This window comes from Netta rufina (genome assembly GCF_964035555.1).
Source record: "Netta rufina genome assembly, chromosome: 21".
Lineage (NCBI taxonomy): Eukaryota > Metazoa > Chordata > Aves > Anseriformes > Anatidae > Netta > Netta rufina.
The window spans coordinates 6866902-6883969 of record NC_140145.1 but is presented as its reverse complement, the minus strand read 5'-3'; the positions used below and the strand labels follow the sequence as shown (position 1 = coordinate 6883969).

Genomic DNA, 17068 nt, shown 5'->3' with positions numbered 1-17068 from the left:
CTATTGGCTGCCCGGTCCTGTACGGCGGAAGCGCTCCTGGGGTTCTCCACCGGGCGCCGCCATTAAGCGGCGGTGCCAGTGCCTCCCCATGGCGCTGCCGGTAGAGGAATGGCGGCGCTGCGCCGCGCGGTGCCGGGCCGCGCTGGGACCGGTGCTGAGGGAACGGCTGGAGGCGGCGCCGCTGGGTGAGGCGCTGCGGTTGGGCTGCGGCCTCCTCAGGTGAGCCCCGGGGCTGGAGGGACCGGGACAGGGCCGTGCCGTACGGTGCTGAGCCCTCCCCGCGTTGTCCCGGCAGGCCGGGAGCGGAGGAGGCGGTGGCCCTGCAGCGGCTGTGCCGCAGGGCGAGCACCGGTAAGGAGCCGGCGGCCGCTCGCTGGTACCGGCAGGAGGGGAACCGGCGGTTCGGCCGCGGCTGCTACGGGGATGCTGCGCTGCTCTACTCGCAGGTACGGGGCTCGGGGGATCCCCCCCCGGTGTTTGGGGTCCCCCTCCCGGTATTTGGGGTCCCCTCACACCCCCCTCTGTCCCACGGTATTTAGGGTCCCCTCGTGTCCCCGCTGTTCCCCCTCTGGTATTTGGGATCTCCTCACACCCCCCTCCACCCTCTGATATTTGGGGTCCCCTCACATTCTGTACACCCCCTGGTATCTGGGGTCCCCTCATGTCCCTGCTGTCCCCACCCCCCTGGTGTTTGGGGTCCCCTCACATCCCATCCCTGCCCCCCCCCCGGTATTTGGGGTCCCCTCACATCCCTGCTCTGTCCCTCCCCACTATCTGGGGTCCTCTCATGTCCCCCCTGTGTCCCCCTCCCCTGTATTTGGGGTCCCCTCATGTTGTGTCCCCCCGGTATTTGGGGTCCCCTCACCCCGCTGTGTAGGGAATCTCCCCCTGGTGTTTGAAGGGTCCTCCCCCATCTTTGGGGGTTCGCCATGAGGTGGGATCCGGGTGAGGAGGGTCCTGCTGAGGGTGCCCCCTGTGAGGCACATCCCGTGGTGCCCCCCCATGAGGCAGCACCCTCCGTTCTCCTCCCCAGGCAGCGTCCCACGAGCTCCCCGGCAGCCCCGAGGTGTCCCTGTGCTTCGCCAACCGCTCTGCAGCCCTCTTCCACCTCGGCCACTTTGAGGTAAGAGGTTTTGGGGTGCCCCTGAGGGGTTCCTGAGCGTCCTGGAGCAGGTCTGTGTGTGCAGGGGGAAACAGGGCAAAGAAGAGCCCAAGCAGCATCTGAGGTGTTGCCCTGCAATGCCTGCACGGGGGGCCTCAGGTGGCTGCTTCTGTAAAGGCCACGGTAACGACTGGTTGTTAAACAAGAGGCTGTGGATCAGGTGAGCTGCTGAAGCTGTGCTCAAAGCTTCCATCATTACTTTCGTGCTTTCTTTCTTATGCTCTTAGGAGTCTTTATCTGGCCGCAGATTGGCTATGAATGGGAAATTTGCCGATTAAAAACTTGGTCTTATTAAAAAGCGATGAATCTTCCATGGAGTAAAAGCACACGTGGTTTTCAAGTACGTTTAAAAGGCCTTATCTTGGTTTCTAGGTTTGCTTGGAAGATATTGCTAGGGCTCAGAGTCATGGCTATCCAGACAGACTGCTGCCCAAGGTCTTGCTGCGGAAAGCGGAATGCCTGCTGTGCTTGGGGAGGGTGCAGGATGCAGCAGACGCCCTCGCTGCAGTGGAGAATAAAATTGCTGTGGATGGGATTATGACTGGTCCTGAACACCAGACGCTGCTGAAAAAGTTAAATCAATTGAAGCTTAAAGTACGTGAGAGAGAGAGCTGTCCAGAGCCTGCACGAGAAGCGTGTGGTGATGCTCAAAGAGAGTCAGAGATCTGGGAAGAGAATGACAGTATTTCGGGTGCGTCCTCATCTTTGAGCTTGAAGTTCAATGCAGAGAAAGGACGTCACTTGGTGGCCTCACAGGACATCCTGCCGGGACAGAGCCTGTTGAAAGAAGAGGCCTTTGTAAGCGTGCTCTGTCCAGAAGAAGGGGAGAGCCGCCTGCTGCAGGACAGCAGTGAAATGGTGTGGGATGCTCAAGTCACTAATGCAGATCTGTATTGCCACCGCTGTCTGAAGCAGCTTTTAGCCTCTGTGCCTTGCCGGGGGTGCAGTTACGCGAAGTACTGCAGCCAAAACTGTGCAGATACGGCGTGGGAGCAATACCACCGGACAGAGTGCTCCTTGGGAGGGCTGCTCCTAACGTTAGGGGTCTTCTGCCATGTTGCTTTAAGGACTGTTCTACTGGCAGGATTTTCAGAGGTTAGCAGGCTGGTGGAGAAGTCCCACAATGATGATGAAGATCTTCCTAACACCAAGGCAAGATGTAAACATCCCAGTGAGGCACCAGCTACAAGAACTGGAACCAGAGCTATCCCTGGTTGTAATGATAATGGCCAGTACCAGAGTTCTTACCGAGCTGTGTTCAACCTCTTGCCACATGCTGAGAAGCATAGCCCTGAACACAAGTTCCTCTGCATGCTGAGTGTAGTGGCTATATGCAGAAAACTGCAAGAAGCCGGTCTGGAGGCTGCTGTTCTGAATCAGGAAGCATCTGAGAAGGGGTCCAGACCGAAGGCATGTGAAAAAACATCTGATGAGCTGTCTCCAGAGCTGCAGATTATGGCAGAAGCAATGCTGAGGCATGTGTTGCAGCTGCAATGCAATGCACAAGCAATCACTGTAATGCAGGAGTTGGGTAAGAAAAACTTTTAAGCTCTTCCTTGTTATCCTTGTTCATCTGGTTCGTGTGAAGCAAAGCGTTGTAGAAAGCTTCTATTGCAGATGGGAACGACTTGCTTAAAATTAACGTCCTGTCCCATGCCAGCCTGTTCTCTGGTGCATACATAGATGACATTTTGCTATTTTTTATTGTAACAATATACCAGAAATCTTTCTATTTAAGGAATCTTTCTAGGGAAATAGTCTTTCTAGGGAAAAAGTCTTTCTACTGACCGATTTGTGATTGGTCACAGACAATTCATCCTTAACATACTTGTTTTCCCTCTTTCTTTAGGGTCTGGAGATGGTGCTGTTGTAAATAGGAAACCTGTGCGCCTGGCAACAGCCTTCTTCCCTGTCCTCAGCCTTCTGAACCATTCGTGCAGCCCTAATATCAGTGTGTCATTTAGTGGGACAGCTGCCACTGTCAGGGCCTCACAGCCAATCTCAAGCGGCCAGGAGATTTTCCATTGCTATGGTAAGCGTTAACTCTCTGTCTCAAGACACAGACATCCTTTCACCTCTACTTGGCGTGCTGACTGATAGCTAATAATATCATCGTTCCCAGTATAATGTTGCTAGAGTCTTTGTTTATGTGTGAGCCGTTATCAAAGATATTAAACCAAGTGTTTATCTCCTGAGCTTGCTATCACGCTTTCACAGTCTCCAGTTTTGTACTCCCCAAAAGATGTTCGTTTAGTCTCCGTTTTAACAAAGATAGATTTTAAGCTAATGTACTTGTTCAGTGCTTTATACCTTTACTATTATCTTTTTGCAGGGCCTCACCGATGTAGAATGAAGGTTGCTGAGAGACAACAGCTTCTCAGTCAGTATTTCTTTGAGTGCCGCTGTCAGGCGTGCCTTGAGGAGTTAGAGTCTGACGACAAGAGTGTGGTGTCCATGAGAAACTCATTCTGCTGTCCTAGCTGCCAGGCTTCGATGCAGGTAGTTCCTCCATAATTACGATTGTTTAACATGATCAGGATGTGTAATGTTTGGGTCTCTGGGAAAGGCAGGATTTAAAGACCGTATCCATGACCTCTGCTTTGAAGCTAAAAGTCCCTGCAGAGTCAAGGCAATATCTCACTGTTCTGAGCAGCTTCCTTGCAAAGTTCTTGCTTGTCAATCTTCCAGCATTATAGGGAAAATACTGCCCTTAACAGGGAGTTAAAATCCCTTAGAACTTGCAGAAGGAACCTCGTAATATCAGGGGGGAAATAATACTGGGTGGAGGCAGATATTTAGGAGAGAAAAAAGTTAACAGTAGTTTACAACTAAGTCACTTAGATCTTCAGCTACATTTAGCACCTCTGTAGTGTAACACAGAGATACGGATGTGGAAAGTAAGCTTTGAGTTGAATGTGAGCAGGAATGATCACAGGGATGATTTCCACAGGGAGAAGACGTGCTTTGTTGTTCAAATGAAGCTTGTGCACGCTCAGTCAGCAGAGAGAGCCTGTCACGGCATTTACGAGACCTTCAGCGACAAATCAAGCAAGCATTAGAACTGCTAAGAGACAGCAAGGCTGGTAAGGCTCAGCTTTCTGCTTTAAGGTCAGCAGCTCATGAGTACACATCAGGAGACATGGTTCTGGCCATGAGATGGCACTGTTGCTTATGTAGTTGAGGTCCTCTGGCACGAAGCCTGGTGTCCCTGGGGACTTGAGCGTTAGGGTTTTTTATACTCCTGATCTGGGTGTTAATCTAAGTCACACGTTGTTCCATAGTGACTAAAAGAACTCGGGATAACTTTGGAGTTTGCATTCTCAGGCCTCACTTTCCTGGAGCGAGTCTGGCCAGCCCTGCATTGGAGTAAGCAGGTTTGAAGAGGAAGTAGATGTTGAATCTGAACCAAATCCAGCTCTAGTTGTGTAAGATGCAGAGATGAGAGTGGACTGGTTTCATTTCATGGACCATGGTAATCCAGAGACTGGCCAGCAAGATGAACTTTATATCCTGTTTTATAGATGAGGCTATGAAAATGCTCCTAAAGTGTCAGATGGATGCTAGAGACTTCTTGTCACCAGAGCATTTGCTGATGGGAGAGATGGAGGATCATCTGGCACAGGTCTATGCTACTCTTGGTATGGCATTGTCTTCTCACTCAAGATTGTCTTTAGTTTTCTGAACTTTGAATTTAACAAGACAAGCATTTTCCCTCACTAGTCTTTTTACTTTTCCCCTACTGCATTTCTCCAGTTTTGGAAGTAGAGCTCTCAGAAAGACTGCTTTAGCCGAAACTGTGTTCCCATCTGTCAGTGAACAGTGTGATCTCACTTTCTTCTGGTTTTCTTGTCCTGGTTCAGAGGACAGCAACCTCTCAAGAATGCTGTGTACATAGTTCATCATGCTTTGTATAATTCTGTCAAACTCTGGATGACTGTGACTCTAAACAGTATTTATTCATGGTGATTTTTTTTTTTTTTCCTGTCAGGAAAGTGGCAGGAAGCAGCCAGACACCTGGAGAGGAGCATTCAGATTGTGGAAACGCATCACGGGCCATCAAGTGTAGAAATGGGTCATGAACTCTTCAAACTGGCACAAATTCTCTTCAATGGGTAAAGTTGCTTTCATTCTCCCTCCCTTCCCTGCACAACTCCTCTGTGTCTGACACATGGCAGGCAGTCCTTGGCACCTTGCAGGACCCTAGGCATGGGTACAAGAGTTGTACACTACTCAAGTGCAAGTTCGTTAATCCTAATAGGGTTTGCTTGTCCTTTTTGCCTCTCTTTGGACCCATTTCTTTGCTTTGTGCCTGCCTATTCTTTTCTATGCCCTGGCTCCATTTCTCCCCATCCTATTGTTTTATTCCAATAAGTAGTCACCCTTGATGTTTACACGGTAGTAAAATGTTGCTCACATCTTTCCAAACAAGGAAATAAAATCTCCTTGCTCTGTTTTGGCCCTCTTCTGACAAGCAAGTCCCCAGACTACTGCATGTCTTTTAACAACGTCTCCCTTTAACTGTCTGAATTTTAGCGGGAGCTGCAGTGAGGAAGCAGTGCATACATATACTCAGAGATAATGTTTTAGTTTTTTTCCATCCCCTTTCATTTATCTTTTTTTAACCTATCCTCCCTCTGCAGCTGAAGTGCATGCTATTTGCCTGGTGTTGAAAGGCAGTGGAGGGTAGGATCTATACCCGTGAACAGGCTTAGGTTTTTTGGGCGAAGGGTTGAAGGTTGTGCAAGTCAAGGGAGCTGAGTTAAGTTACTTTATATGCTCTCTTCTTACTCACTTCCTTTTTCAGATTTGCAGTTTCGGAAGCTCTGAGCACAATTCAAAGAGCAGAGAAGATTTTGACAGTGCACTGTGGTCCTCAGAGCACTCAGATCCGGGAACTACAAGAGATGAAGACCTGTCTGTTAGAGCTTCCCAGAAGCATTCTTCAGAGGACTTAATTTCCCTATCAAAGGAAGCTGCAATGTGATCTTTCATCAAAGCTAAGTTTTGTGTGGTAAGGCAGTCATGTAGTACAAGCTGGAAAATTGTGCGTAACAACAACTTGAGTGAAATCTGAAATGCTCTTTAGTGAGACTGTTGTAAATAAAATAACCGGTTCTAACCTGAGGGGTCTGCGTGTGCTATGGTGGAAATAGATGCTGCTGTAGAGTTTCTGCATGTGGGTTTGAAGCAAATGCTTGAGATGCTTATAAGTGTGTTTCTAGAGATGTGAGTCTCCCACATGTGGTACTCTGCTGGTCATGAACGCGCAGTCATCCAGACCACGTTGCCTTTTACTTCTAATACAATTGACATGCTTTCTTGTCAGCATGACAAGTAAATGAAAATGGGATAGGGGAAAATCCAGTACATACTATACTGATGTTTGCATATAGGACAGAACTGCACTGGGGCTCAGTCTAGGGAAAATGGGAATGTGGAAAATATATGATGCAGACAGGAGAGTCCTTCAAGGAAGAGTACTGGGGTTGTGGAGATTAATAGCAAAAGCTCTTTTATTGCAGCATAAAGGCATAAAATTTGCAAGTTGTGTCTTTGTGCAGCAGAGCAGGGAGCGAGTATCCCTCCCAATACCACCCTTTCCATTTGAGCCCTACCATTGCAAATTACTGTGAATGGATCTAAACACTCCTGGGGTCCAGGATCTTTCCAATGAAGAGGAGGGTTCCAGTGGTATCATCTCGCAGCACAAGAAGGAAAGGTCTGTCCACGTGATATTCTATGGGGAAGGTCAGACGAGCAGCATTCACCCCAGGATTTGGTGTGGATTTTTCCCCATCTTCGCTAAGCTCCAGAATTGCCTTGTGTTGCACATGAGACAGCTTAATGGGTTTGGCAGAGATCTTGGTAAAATCAGGTGATGTGAAAAGTGATTGGAGCCCTGGAGGAAAAGAAAGAAAATTCCATTAACTAAAGGCATAGATGTCAGGTGGAGGAGGGGTGCTGCTAGCGCTGTGATCCAGGAGGGCATCACATAGCTGTTCAGGCAGAGTTTAATGGGGGCAACAGGGAGAAGAAGTTTAGATCTGCTTGTACTGTGCTCCTCTGCATCTCAGAAACAGTGTATGAGCTTGATGGAAAGATATGATTAAAAAGTTGAGGAGTCCTGGACCGAGGTGGTTTAGCTGATGGCGAAATCTGTGCAGACTGAGAGCAGGGCCAAGCTAATAACCCACCAGCATCATATTTTCTGTGAGCAGGAAGCAACTTGCCTCCTGCTTTCAGACCTGGCAGTCTACAGAGGGAGTGTGATGTACGTACTTGTCTCCTTTAGAGTGCTGTCAAGTGCCTCTTCGTAGTTCAGCTTTAGTTTGGGCAAGCTTAGCACCGCGTGGACTGTCTTCAGCTCCTTGTCTACGTCGTGGACAAACTCAGAAGTGAGGCTTTCCTCAATCAGAGTCATATTCTGGGTCACCTTCGTAGGCAGGAAGAACATGGCGCTGACTCCTTCTGTCAGTGGCAGCTGGGCAATCTGGAAGGCCAGTTACAAATAAGAAAATACAAATAAAACCTTTCTCCATACCCACAGGAGAAAGTTTTGCCCTCCCTGTACCAGTCCCAGACCTGAACCCTTGACTGCCTGGTCAGCCTTTCCAGTTAACATTTTGTCTCCTTATCTGGTTGCTTTTATTGTACATGATGCTCCCTGACCTTCCTTGTGCCCAGGCTTTCATCAACCCTCTGCTTCCCCCTTTCAGCTAGTAGATGGCAGGAGTTCTTTTTCACTTGTTGAGTTCCGTAATGAACTACAGTACTGCTTTGGGGGATTCCCAGCTGGGACACCTTCTTTGAGCTCTTTCTACAGTGAGAGATTTGTTGAAAGAAGTAGAGATTGAAAAGCTCTGTGTTCTGCCCCTCTCACCCAACTTTAAGTAGAGCAATACAGGCTAGTAGGATCTGCACATTATTTAAGCTCGGGACTGCTTGTGTCACGGCCAATGTAAAAGAAAAATATTCCAAAGATAAGCATGCTGCCTTTCAAAACAGGGATTGCAGAACTAGCCTGATGGGTGGAGCGAGGCTGTCTTCTGGAATAGGTTAACAGCTAAGTGTAGCTGAGCCTGTTCCTCAGTAGGTTTAGATCTTGTGCAATATTTGCTGTCTGACCTTGCAGTTGAGCTCTGAGTCAAAACCATATCGCAGTATGGCCTTGGGGTCTGACATCATGGACACCTTCACAGTTCTGTCCTCATCCAGATGGAAGTCCTTCAGAGTGGTCCTCTTGGTGTCAAACTTGGTTGCCCAAGTCCCTATTTTTTTCAAAGATAAAAGCGAAGATTTTCTGGAATAATAGCATATGAAACTGGACTTGTGTCTGTGGCTGAGTAATCTTGTGCTTTATACATGCAGTATTTTTGCTTTAAAAGTTGAGACATAAAGGAGTGGTAGTAGAGATGGAAATAGACTGATAGGACCTATTGATTTACTGCCACTTTTAGGCCCCTCCTTTTCATCTCAGAATTGGCTAAATGAGAAATTAAAAAAAATAAATCAAGCCAGCTCATGGGTGGAGTAACTGTTGGGAAGCTGATGTCCACTTATGCAATTACAAAACTATTTTAAAGGGTAACAATTGTCCGTGCACATAAAGCACTTCTCTCCCCACCTTTGTTTTGCTCCTTGTCTCTAAGCGATAATTCTCCAGGACACTGGATTCTGTAGGTGCTGGCTTGGAGCATGCTCTAGAACAGATTTCCAGCATCTCCCTCCATGCCCTCTACAGTGGTACTAAGGCTCAGTGCAGTTTTTAACCTCTGCCTTCTCTAAATGTTAATATTTTGTCTCTGCTATTGAGTTTTACTACCTTACACTTTCTCCTCTGCTCCGTTATTGCAAACAGGTCAAGATTCAGCTTCCCAGAAGCAATAATTCCTCCCTTGAGGACTACTTCTGTTTAGGTAGCATGCTTTTTTTTTTTTTTTTTTTCTGGTTTATTAAACACGTGCTCAAACGCTCTCTTCTTATATTCATCCCTGGCAGTCTGTTTGTGCTATTGGCAGTGAGATCATTCCCTCACATCTCTTCTAACATGTACTTAATAGTCCTTCTCTGTAACAGACTATGCAGCGTTCTTACCCTTGAAGTAAGCAGCCCCAGCAAGGAGAATGCTGACATCTGTGGGCATGTCCTTCATAAACCGCAGGATCCTCCCCTTCGTCTGCTGCCGTACCCAGTTGTTGATTTCTTGAAGGTCTAATTGGGCATTGCCACTTAATGCCCTCAGACGCATTTTGTAGGACTTCTCGAGTTGGCTGTGAAAAGCAGACTTCACCCTCAGTCCTGGGGAACAAAAAGATCGATATTGCAGTTAGCTCCCTTATCAAAACAATTTCAAGGCTGCAAACTGCAATCCAAAGCCCAGCAGCAGTTCTCTCATAAAACAGATCTGTGGCTGCGTGTATCCTGAAACCTGCTTTGAAAAAGAATGAGCGGAGGAAACTGATCCAATCCCGTAGCCAACCATGCTAGGGTATGGAATAACTCTCTCTGAGAAGTAAAGATGAGAGATAACAAAAGAAGGCTTGGACACAGCTATTCCTACATCAATCAGTCTGTCTTTCTTTTTTTTTCTCCAGCTTTTTCTATATGAGCTTAGCTTACTCAGCCTATTGGATTCTGGGAACTAGCATGTTCCAAAGGATAGCTCTTAGCTTTCTCAGCAGATGTTCGCTGCATGCTGAAAGCAGATATCTCAAATATTTCTGCAATGAATTAAACAAAGAAAACTGGCTGAATGTTGTCACAAATAGGAAAATGTGATTTGTGGTTCTTGGTAGTTAGCAGCATCTGCCAGGAAACCTAGAGTGAAGGCAAAATCCTCACAGCAAGTTTCTTCTAGGTCTTGTGCATGCTAGTTGCTCTCTCACCACTACCTTTTGGTGCATGTCTGGTCTTTTCACTTACTTATACGTACACAAACATTCCAGGCTTTATCTGGAGCAGGAATGTATCCCACACTGTTGTGGCTTCTCAGTATGTGAGAGCCAAGGCTGTTATGGTGGTGCTATTTGTTCAGTGTTTTCTACCTGCTGCTAGTTTATACAGGTAAATTTTGACAGAGGCAAAGAAGGACTTGTACTTTTCTCCAAGATGATACGGGAGGTGCTTTTCAGGCTCTTCTCTGGTCCAGTCACACTGGCCAGGAGGTCCTTGTAGGTGTTGTGGACCTCAGCTTTGTTAAGTAGATCGTAGAAGAGAGCACGAGAAATCACATCTTCTGTTCGTTCTCCAGCCCCTGCCAACAACAAGGACAACAGCATGAAGGAAGGCCCGGCAAGTCAAACAGCACATGAAAAAAGGGGGCAGGAACTCACCGAGTGAGAGACCAGAGAGTGCCGTAGCCAGGCTGAACGGAGACAGTAGCACATTGGCAGTGGCTGTCCGGCTAGATTGCTGACGGTACAGGTCATAGCCAAAGTTGGAGACTGCAGCTGCCAGCTTGTTTACAGGGCTTTTATAGAATGGATCTTCCTCCTCGACCTCGCCAGCATTAGCTCCATCAGTGGTGGCAGAGTTCTAGCAAGCACAGGGAGCACTTTGTTTAGACTTGCACTTTACAAGGGCAGGTGTAATCGTAAGCATTTCAAAGGCAGGCAGTCTGCAGACACTCTCCTGTGATCCGCAGAAGCATTGGCTTAATCTTCCTGATAGCGTGTAGGAATAGTGATTTCACTTTAACGTGTCCCAATAAAGCTGAAGGCAGTGCTCAGGTTGGAATCCCCTGGATCTGCCTCGCATCAGGAGATGACTGCAACTGCTTTGGTTTTATCTATGTAAAGCAGGAGTTAGTCTCATTATGTTGCTAAATAAAAGCCTAGTAACTTAGGAGGGTAGCATTTAATCCTTTTGTAAGACTTTCTAAAATTAAATTACCTGCTCCAAGTATGGCTCTCACTCTCTGCTGTTGTCTTCTACTTACCTGCCCAGTAGCCGAGTTCTGGGATCTGCTTGGGACAGTTAAAAGACCCAGGAAAAGGAGAACCACTGGAATCTGCATGCCTGAACCTACAGAGTAAGAACATGATGGTTTGAGCAACTGAGAAAAATACATCTCTGCTGCTGCTGGTTGCTGTACCTGGTTGTGACAGGCACTGCAGTGACATGCTGCTGCTTGTTCTTCTTGATTGTGAAGCACACACCTGATTTTAGCTGGGTTTTCTTCTTCTCTAGCTCGCTCTAAGTATTCAGCCAGCCTGGCTCCAGTGACTTCAAAATTGGGCAAACACACATGCCTGGGTGTGTCTGAACACAAAAGCAGATGTGTGTGGCCCAAACCACACTGGTGCTGGCGGCTACTGAGTGCCATGGTCAAGGAAGGCACTAAATCATATCTTCTGAGTTTTAGACTAAAAATTCAATACATCAGCATTTATAAAAGGTAGCAAATTCACGTTGTTGAATGGGGCAGAAGAGAATTGTCTGTCTGCTGCTCTGGTAAACAAGTTTTCTGCCTCAGGCACTAATTTACCATGTTTCTTGTGTCTGCATGTACTTGGAAGGCTATACTGAATCCTTTGCTTCTTATTTGCAGTTTGATAACAGACCAATAGAAGATCTTTCTTAGAAGACAGAGAGGAAAAGGGCTGGGAGTAAACACCTAATGCTGGGCCAGATCTAGAGATGGAGCTTGGCTTATTCCATATTTTTAATAGAGGTGGGAGAAAAGTACCAAACTTTCCAAAGCCGATAAGCTTCCTTCTGTGGAACCCGAGTTTAATCACTCCAGCTTTGGCATATGTGGCCCTTCCAGATAGATCTGTCTGGTCCAGATCTGTCTGGTCCAAAGGGCAGTGTGTAACCCAGGCTTTCACTGCGGGTAAACCAGAGCTACTGCAGAAGTGTCATGCCCCTGAGTACAGACGCCACTGTGGCTGGTCTGAGGCAATGTTTATATAGATTCCCAGAAATTAAAGGAAGAGGGTTGTATTTAACTAACCCCTGTGATCCAAGCATCCAGCGAAGTAAGAGAAATAACATGTGTTTCGGATTAAGTGCAGCTCTAAAGGAAACATGCCTGCTGGTAGAAATACAACTTAAAGCCACGTGGCTACGATAGCCAGAGTTCAGGACCCAGTCTGCTCTGGCAGAGGTTTTCCTTCAGTGAAAGACAGCTCACCGTTTCCCTTTCCTCCCCAAGCCCTTTTCTTCTGGAGGTACTTCTGTCTTGGAGAGAATGGTGTCACGGTGGAGGTTTGAAGTCCTCATGTATGTTTAGGCAGCATAACATACAAGTGGTACCTCTTTTCCCTGTGCACTCGCATCCTGTGACCTCCTGCTATCCCAGTTGCTGAGTAGATGAGATATTCTGGGGCAGGAAATGCTCATCAAGAGGACTTACTGCACTGCAACAAACCACGTTTGGTGGTATGACAGTGGATATGATGCTGGGATGGCTTGTAGCACTGCAGAGCTTTAAAATGAATAGGCACCATGCTGAAAAAGATGACAAGCCCTGCGTGCATCTAAACAAAGCTAGGACATGGCTAGGGCTTTATGAGGACGCCTGCACCAAGCAAGCAGTGTTCACGCATGCTGAGCAGAAGAGGTTTGGCCCAGTCTACTTTGGAGATGGTTTTCCATGGAGCGTAACCTTTTCTCTGAAAAAAGAAGAGGTTCAGCACAATCCCTGCTTCCAACTATACTGAGCTCCTGGGAGTATAGGAGCGGAGATTGGTTTTGCAGATTTATATTGTTTTTGCCAGTACTGTCACCAGCTTCATATTTCTCGAACTTTGCCAAAAAGCAATTTCCATTTTAGAAAGACAAAGCCTTTTGCATTTGAATTGGCCTGAACATCTGGATTCTATTTGCATGGCCTTTAGTCCGCAGCCAAAAATGCAGAGAGGGAAGAACTTGGTTGGAGAAAAGGTGTTGGATGTTTTCAGGCATGCTATTAAAATCTGTAGCTGCCTTTTAAAAAGAAGAGAAGGAGCAACAGCATGCAGCGTGTGATGTTACAGTCGGGAAGATGCAGGAAGAAACTTGAGAAATGAGCAGAGGAGGAACTCTGTGCCTTGGAGCTGTCTGTTTGTGAAGGCCTGCAGGTGCAAAGTGAAACGTTTTGCTTTCCATCTATAGTGGTACAAGTCTCAGATCGTTTATGAATGCTTCTGATTTTAGGGCTCCTACGAAACAGCACCCACGAGCTCAGACCTCTCTGTGATTGCTCCATCCCACAGCACCACTTCCGAGGCATCCTGCGACCACCAGCCCTCGAGGAGTTGCCTATCGCCAAAATTGCTACCATTGCAAAGAAAAAGCCTCTTCCCAGCTGCAGCACAGGTACCAGAAGGGCAGAAAAGGGGAAAAAATTCCCCTGTCACCAAGCACACATCAACCCCGGTGGCAAAGAGGTGCCCTGGGATGCTGCTGGCTGCCAACCCTCGCTGCGATCGCTCACCTACCTGGCGGGCGTCGCTGCGCCTTTTCACACCTGCAGCAGCACCGTTTATTTTCCATTCCCCAGCTCCCCAAGAGCTCCCCAGCATCACCCCTGCACCCTTCACACCCCTGGCACTCCCTGGCCGCTGGCAGCCGACACTGGGCAGCGCCAGCAGCCCGAGCTGCCCCTTACCTCGGGCTCCTCTCGGCCGCCGCTGCAGCAGCTTCCCAGCGGGTGCGAGCCGGGGCCAGTGTGAGCTCAACGCAGCCACATCTGCTTTTTGCTGCCTCCCCAGCCCAGCCTTCGGCTGGCTTCAGGTTACAGCTTCCCAGGGCGCTCTTAAAGTGCTCTGCTCCCATTTTCTCTTGCTGTGATCCTCTGGCTGGGCTGTGCGCGCTTGTGAACCCTCGCCTCCAAAGCAAATGTGCGTTCCGTGATAAGGGCAGTCCAGCGGTTAAAACAGGACCCAGCCAAACGTTCAGCCTTGTTCTTCCCTGCCGCGTTTGAGCAAGCCTTTTATCCCCTCAGTTCTGCCCCATGTCACATGAGAGACTTTCTCCCATCTCAGAGGTACCGTTACTGCAGCGGTGTTTGAAGATTTAATGGAGAGGCTGCTAAAGTGGAAGCAGGATCCAGTTTAAAGCAGTTAAGGGGAAGATATTCAGAAGTGGTTCTATCCATTGATAGTTACTAGTTAACAAGTTATTAACATAAGTGGCTGGAAGGTTTTTTTGGCCAAAAAAAAGGAAAAAAGAATGAAGAGAATGTTGTTGGACCTTATAGAACAATAAGTGGTCTGGAGAAGGGAAGGGGCAGAGGGTAATTGTTATTTTTCATAGTAGAAGAGTCATGGGGAACACTCATCAGTATCCACATATCTGCCTATTTAAAACACCAGTGTGTTTTTCAGAAGTATTAAGTTGTAAAACTTACAGTAACTAGATATTGCAGAAGATGGAAGACATGGATTTAAAAAAAAATAAATAGTGGAAGACAGGTCCACTGAATGCTGACGGCGGTCAGATGTAATATCGAACTGAGCAGCTGAGAGATGCAATGAGAGAGCAGTTGTTTTTCTCTGTCCCTACTTACACGTTCTTAGTGGTTTTCTGATTTTTTTTCCCCCCGTCATTTGTTACTGGGAGAGACAGAATACTGGGCTGAACTGACACGTAGCTGGCCCGAGCCACTCCAGCTGTTTGTCTACTTGGAAATGCTGGAAGTAAACTGTGGCCAATAATATCAGTGCCCACAGTTTAGGTTTTTACTGAGACATCTTTTGGGGCTGCCAGCCTTGCTGCAAAAAGGTAATGAGGAATTACTCATGCCTGCTTGCACTGGACTTATACAATCCCTCAGATAATAGGAAAGGACAGTTTTGGAGAAGCATTGGCAGCTGTTTCTGCTTGCAGAAAAAGCAAATCAGGGAGCATTGCTTTGTGATTAGTCGGTGCTTCAAAGGTAACCCTATAACATGAAGAGCAACAGCTCTGCTCTCAGCTGTTTCTCAGCTTGTTCTGTGAGAAGTCATCTGCAGGAAGATGTTTGTACTTAATAGTCTTCCACCATCCCCTCAAAAATGAGGGTGTTAGCTGGGGAGATCTGATGGTTTTTGTCTCATTTGGTAACTTTTTTCATACAAATATGATATTAAAATGCCCTTTATGGAAGGACTCCTAGAGAAGTTTTTTATATCTTATCTGTATTGTCAAATGAAAGCTCATCTGTTTAAATAAAGGCTTGGGTTTAAACCATTTAAATTGGAGCGGCAGTTGTACAGAATGTTATTATAGGCTAAATCAAGCTTTATTCCTGCAGGTAGAGCATATCCCTGAAATGGTGCATAATACTCATCCGAATAGATGCAAGGGATTAAATCAGTTCTGTGAAATCAATGGAAATATTTTCCTGTTGATTTGTTTGGAGTTCAAGACAGTATGTTCTCCGAGCAGTGCTGTGGAAGTAAGTTCTGATGACGTTCACATGAATTTGCTTTAGTAAGGGGAAAAAAAAATACATCTCGTATTAAAGTTATTCAGACTTATTTGATATTCTCAGCCAGCGGTGCGGATGAGTTATAGAGCAGACGCCCAGTGCTAGTCGTGTCTCTTCAGAACAGAGCTCAGTCAAAATGAAAGCTTAGCAAAGCGAAGTGGAAGTTCCTGAGCGGAGACATTAATATTACTTTGCATTTTACAAGCTGCCTCTTTTGCAGAGTCAGTGGAGTGAAAAGAATCTTAAGGTAGGTGTAACTGTTCATTTGTTCGGCAAAGCACAGCCACGGAGTGCTGCTGTACTGACAAATAAGGTGAAATTAAGAGTTTGACAAGAATACCTTGGAGGAGGAGGGATGGCAGAAAGAAGGAAAATAGGGAATAAGAACTAATGCTGTTCAGGAATCTGAGAACAGGAGGAAAAAACTTTATAGAAGAGGGGGAAGTGGAGGGCAGAGGCATGAAAAGGAAGACTTGTGCTTCAAATTTTGCACAGGTTGCAGTGCAACAGAGTGGAATTTAGGGAGGTTAGTGCTGAGGTTGTATTATCCAAAGCAAGACTTACCTAAGGCATGGGATGGTATTTCTGAACGTTAGGAATGAATCTGTATAAGTAAGTGAGCTAAAATGTTCCTGTGGGCTAGAGCTATGCCCATATAGTAGGGATGGATTCTTGCGGGTTTACTTGTTGGAATTATATGGCCCCATAATTACACCCTCTTTTTGAAGGGTGCGTGTCACTGCATTGGTTACAGGGGTAGGCATTATCTTTAGCCATTTTTCCCCTTTTAGACGACTAGAAATGTGTAATTGCAGGTTTGAGCCAGTACTTTTTATTCCCCAAAGTCTCCCGCGTCCCTGAAATTCATGGTTAGTGAGTCAGTCCTTCTCTTATTCCAGCAGATGGTGCAGACTATTCAGGGACGGAGGCTCCCAGAAGCATTCTGCGCCTTCCTTTGAGGGAAGGCAGACTTCCCGAGTTAGGAAAACACTGCCAGAAGGATGGCCCTCATGCTCTGTAACTGCTATTTCACAAAAACAGAGCACCATACTTTCTACCCAGAAGCTGAGGGAGTTCAGAAGCAGAATCTGCTACGGCCAGCCGTGGTTTTATACAGAAATAGCTGCAGCATGGCAGGCAACGGTGAGTTAGTCTGACCTTTTTACGTAGCAGGGGATGGATTGCTGGGGTGGAGGGTTCCCAAGGATCCCTAATGATAGCAGTGCACATCTGGAGTAAGCTACATCTGAACAAGGAGCTAGGGAGTTGTGCCCATCTCAGACACTAGTGAAGCTGTGACAAGACATTGCCTTTTGCAACAACAGGGTGAAAGCGCTGACATTCAGCTACAGGCATCACAGTCTGCCCCTTCTTTCCCTGGAAACCTTTGCAGACATTCATAGGATTGTGCTGTGGAGCCACAAGTATTCCAGCAGACCACCAATTCCCAGACAGATGCCGAATCGACATCTTCGAATCTCTTGGCAGCTGTCATCAGGGGTCAGGTTTTG

The 17068-nt window shown here is 47.0% G+C and overlaps 2 protein-coding genes across 2 annotated transcripts; one reads left to right on the top strand and one right to left on the bottom strand.

Annotated features, from left to right (window-relative positions):
• The first annotated feature begins 66 nt into the window (after nt 1–66).
• Nucleotides 67–6310, top strand: SMYD4 (SET and MYND domain containing 4). Its single transcript, XM_084299750.1, has 10 exons — nt 67–219; nt 296–446; nt 1034–1123; nt 1535–2693; nt 3012–3194; nt 3495–3661; nt 4113–4245; nt 4684–4800; nt 5151–5274; nt 5967–6310. The coding sequence occupies exons 1-10, from the start codon at nt 89–91 to the stop codon at nt 6115–6117; spliced, it is 2406 nt and encodes an 801-aa protein (XP_084155876.1). The 5' UTR covers nt 67–88; the 3' UTR covers nt 6118–6310.
• A 338-nt stretch (nt 6311–6648) lies between these two features.
• Nucleotides 6649–14138, bottom strand: SERPINF1 (serpin family F member 1). Its single transcript, XM_084299752.1, has 8 exons — nt 13755–14138; nt 11100–11185; nt 10495–10696; nt 10260–10415; nt 9257–9460; nt 8288–8430; nt 7442–7652; nt 6649–7061 (listed from the first exon to the last, which is right to left on the bottom strand). The coding sequence occupies exons 2-8, from the start codon at nt 11175–11177 to the stop codon at nt 6802–6804; spliced, it is 1254 nt and encodes a 417-aa protein (XP_084155878.1). The 5' UTR covers nt 11178–11185; nt 13755–14138; the 3' UTR covers nt 6649–6801.
• Between the last annotated feature and the right edge of the window lie 2930 nt (nt 14139–17068).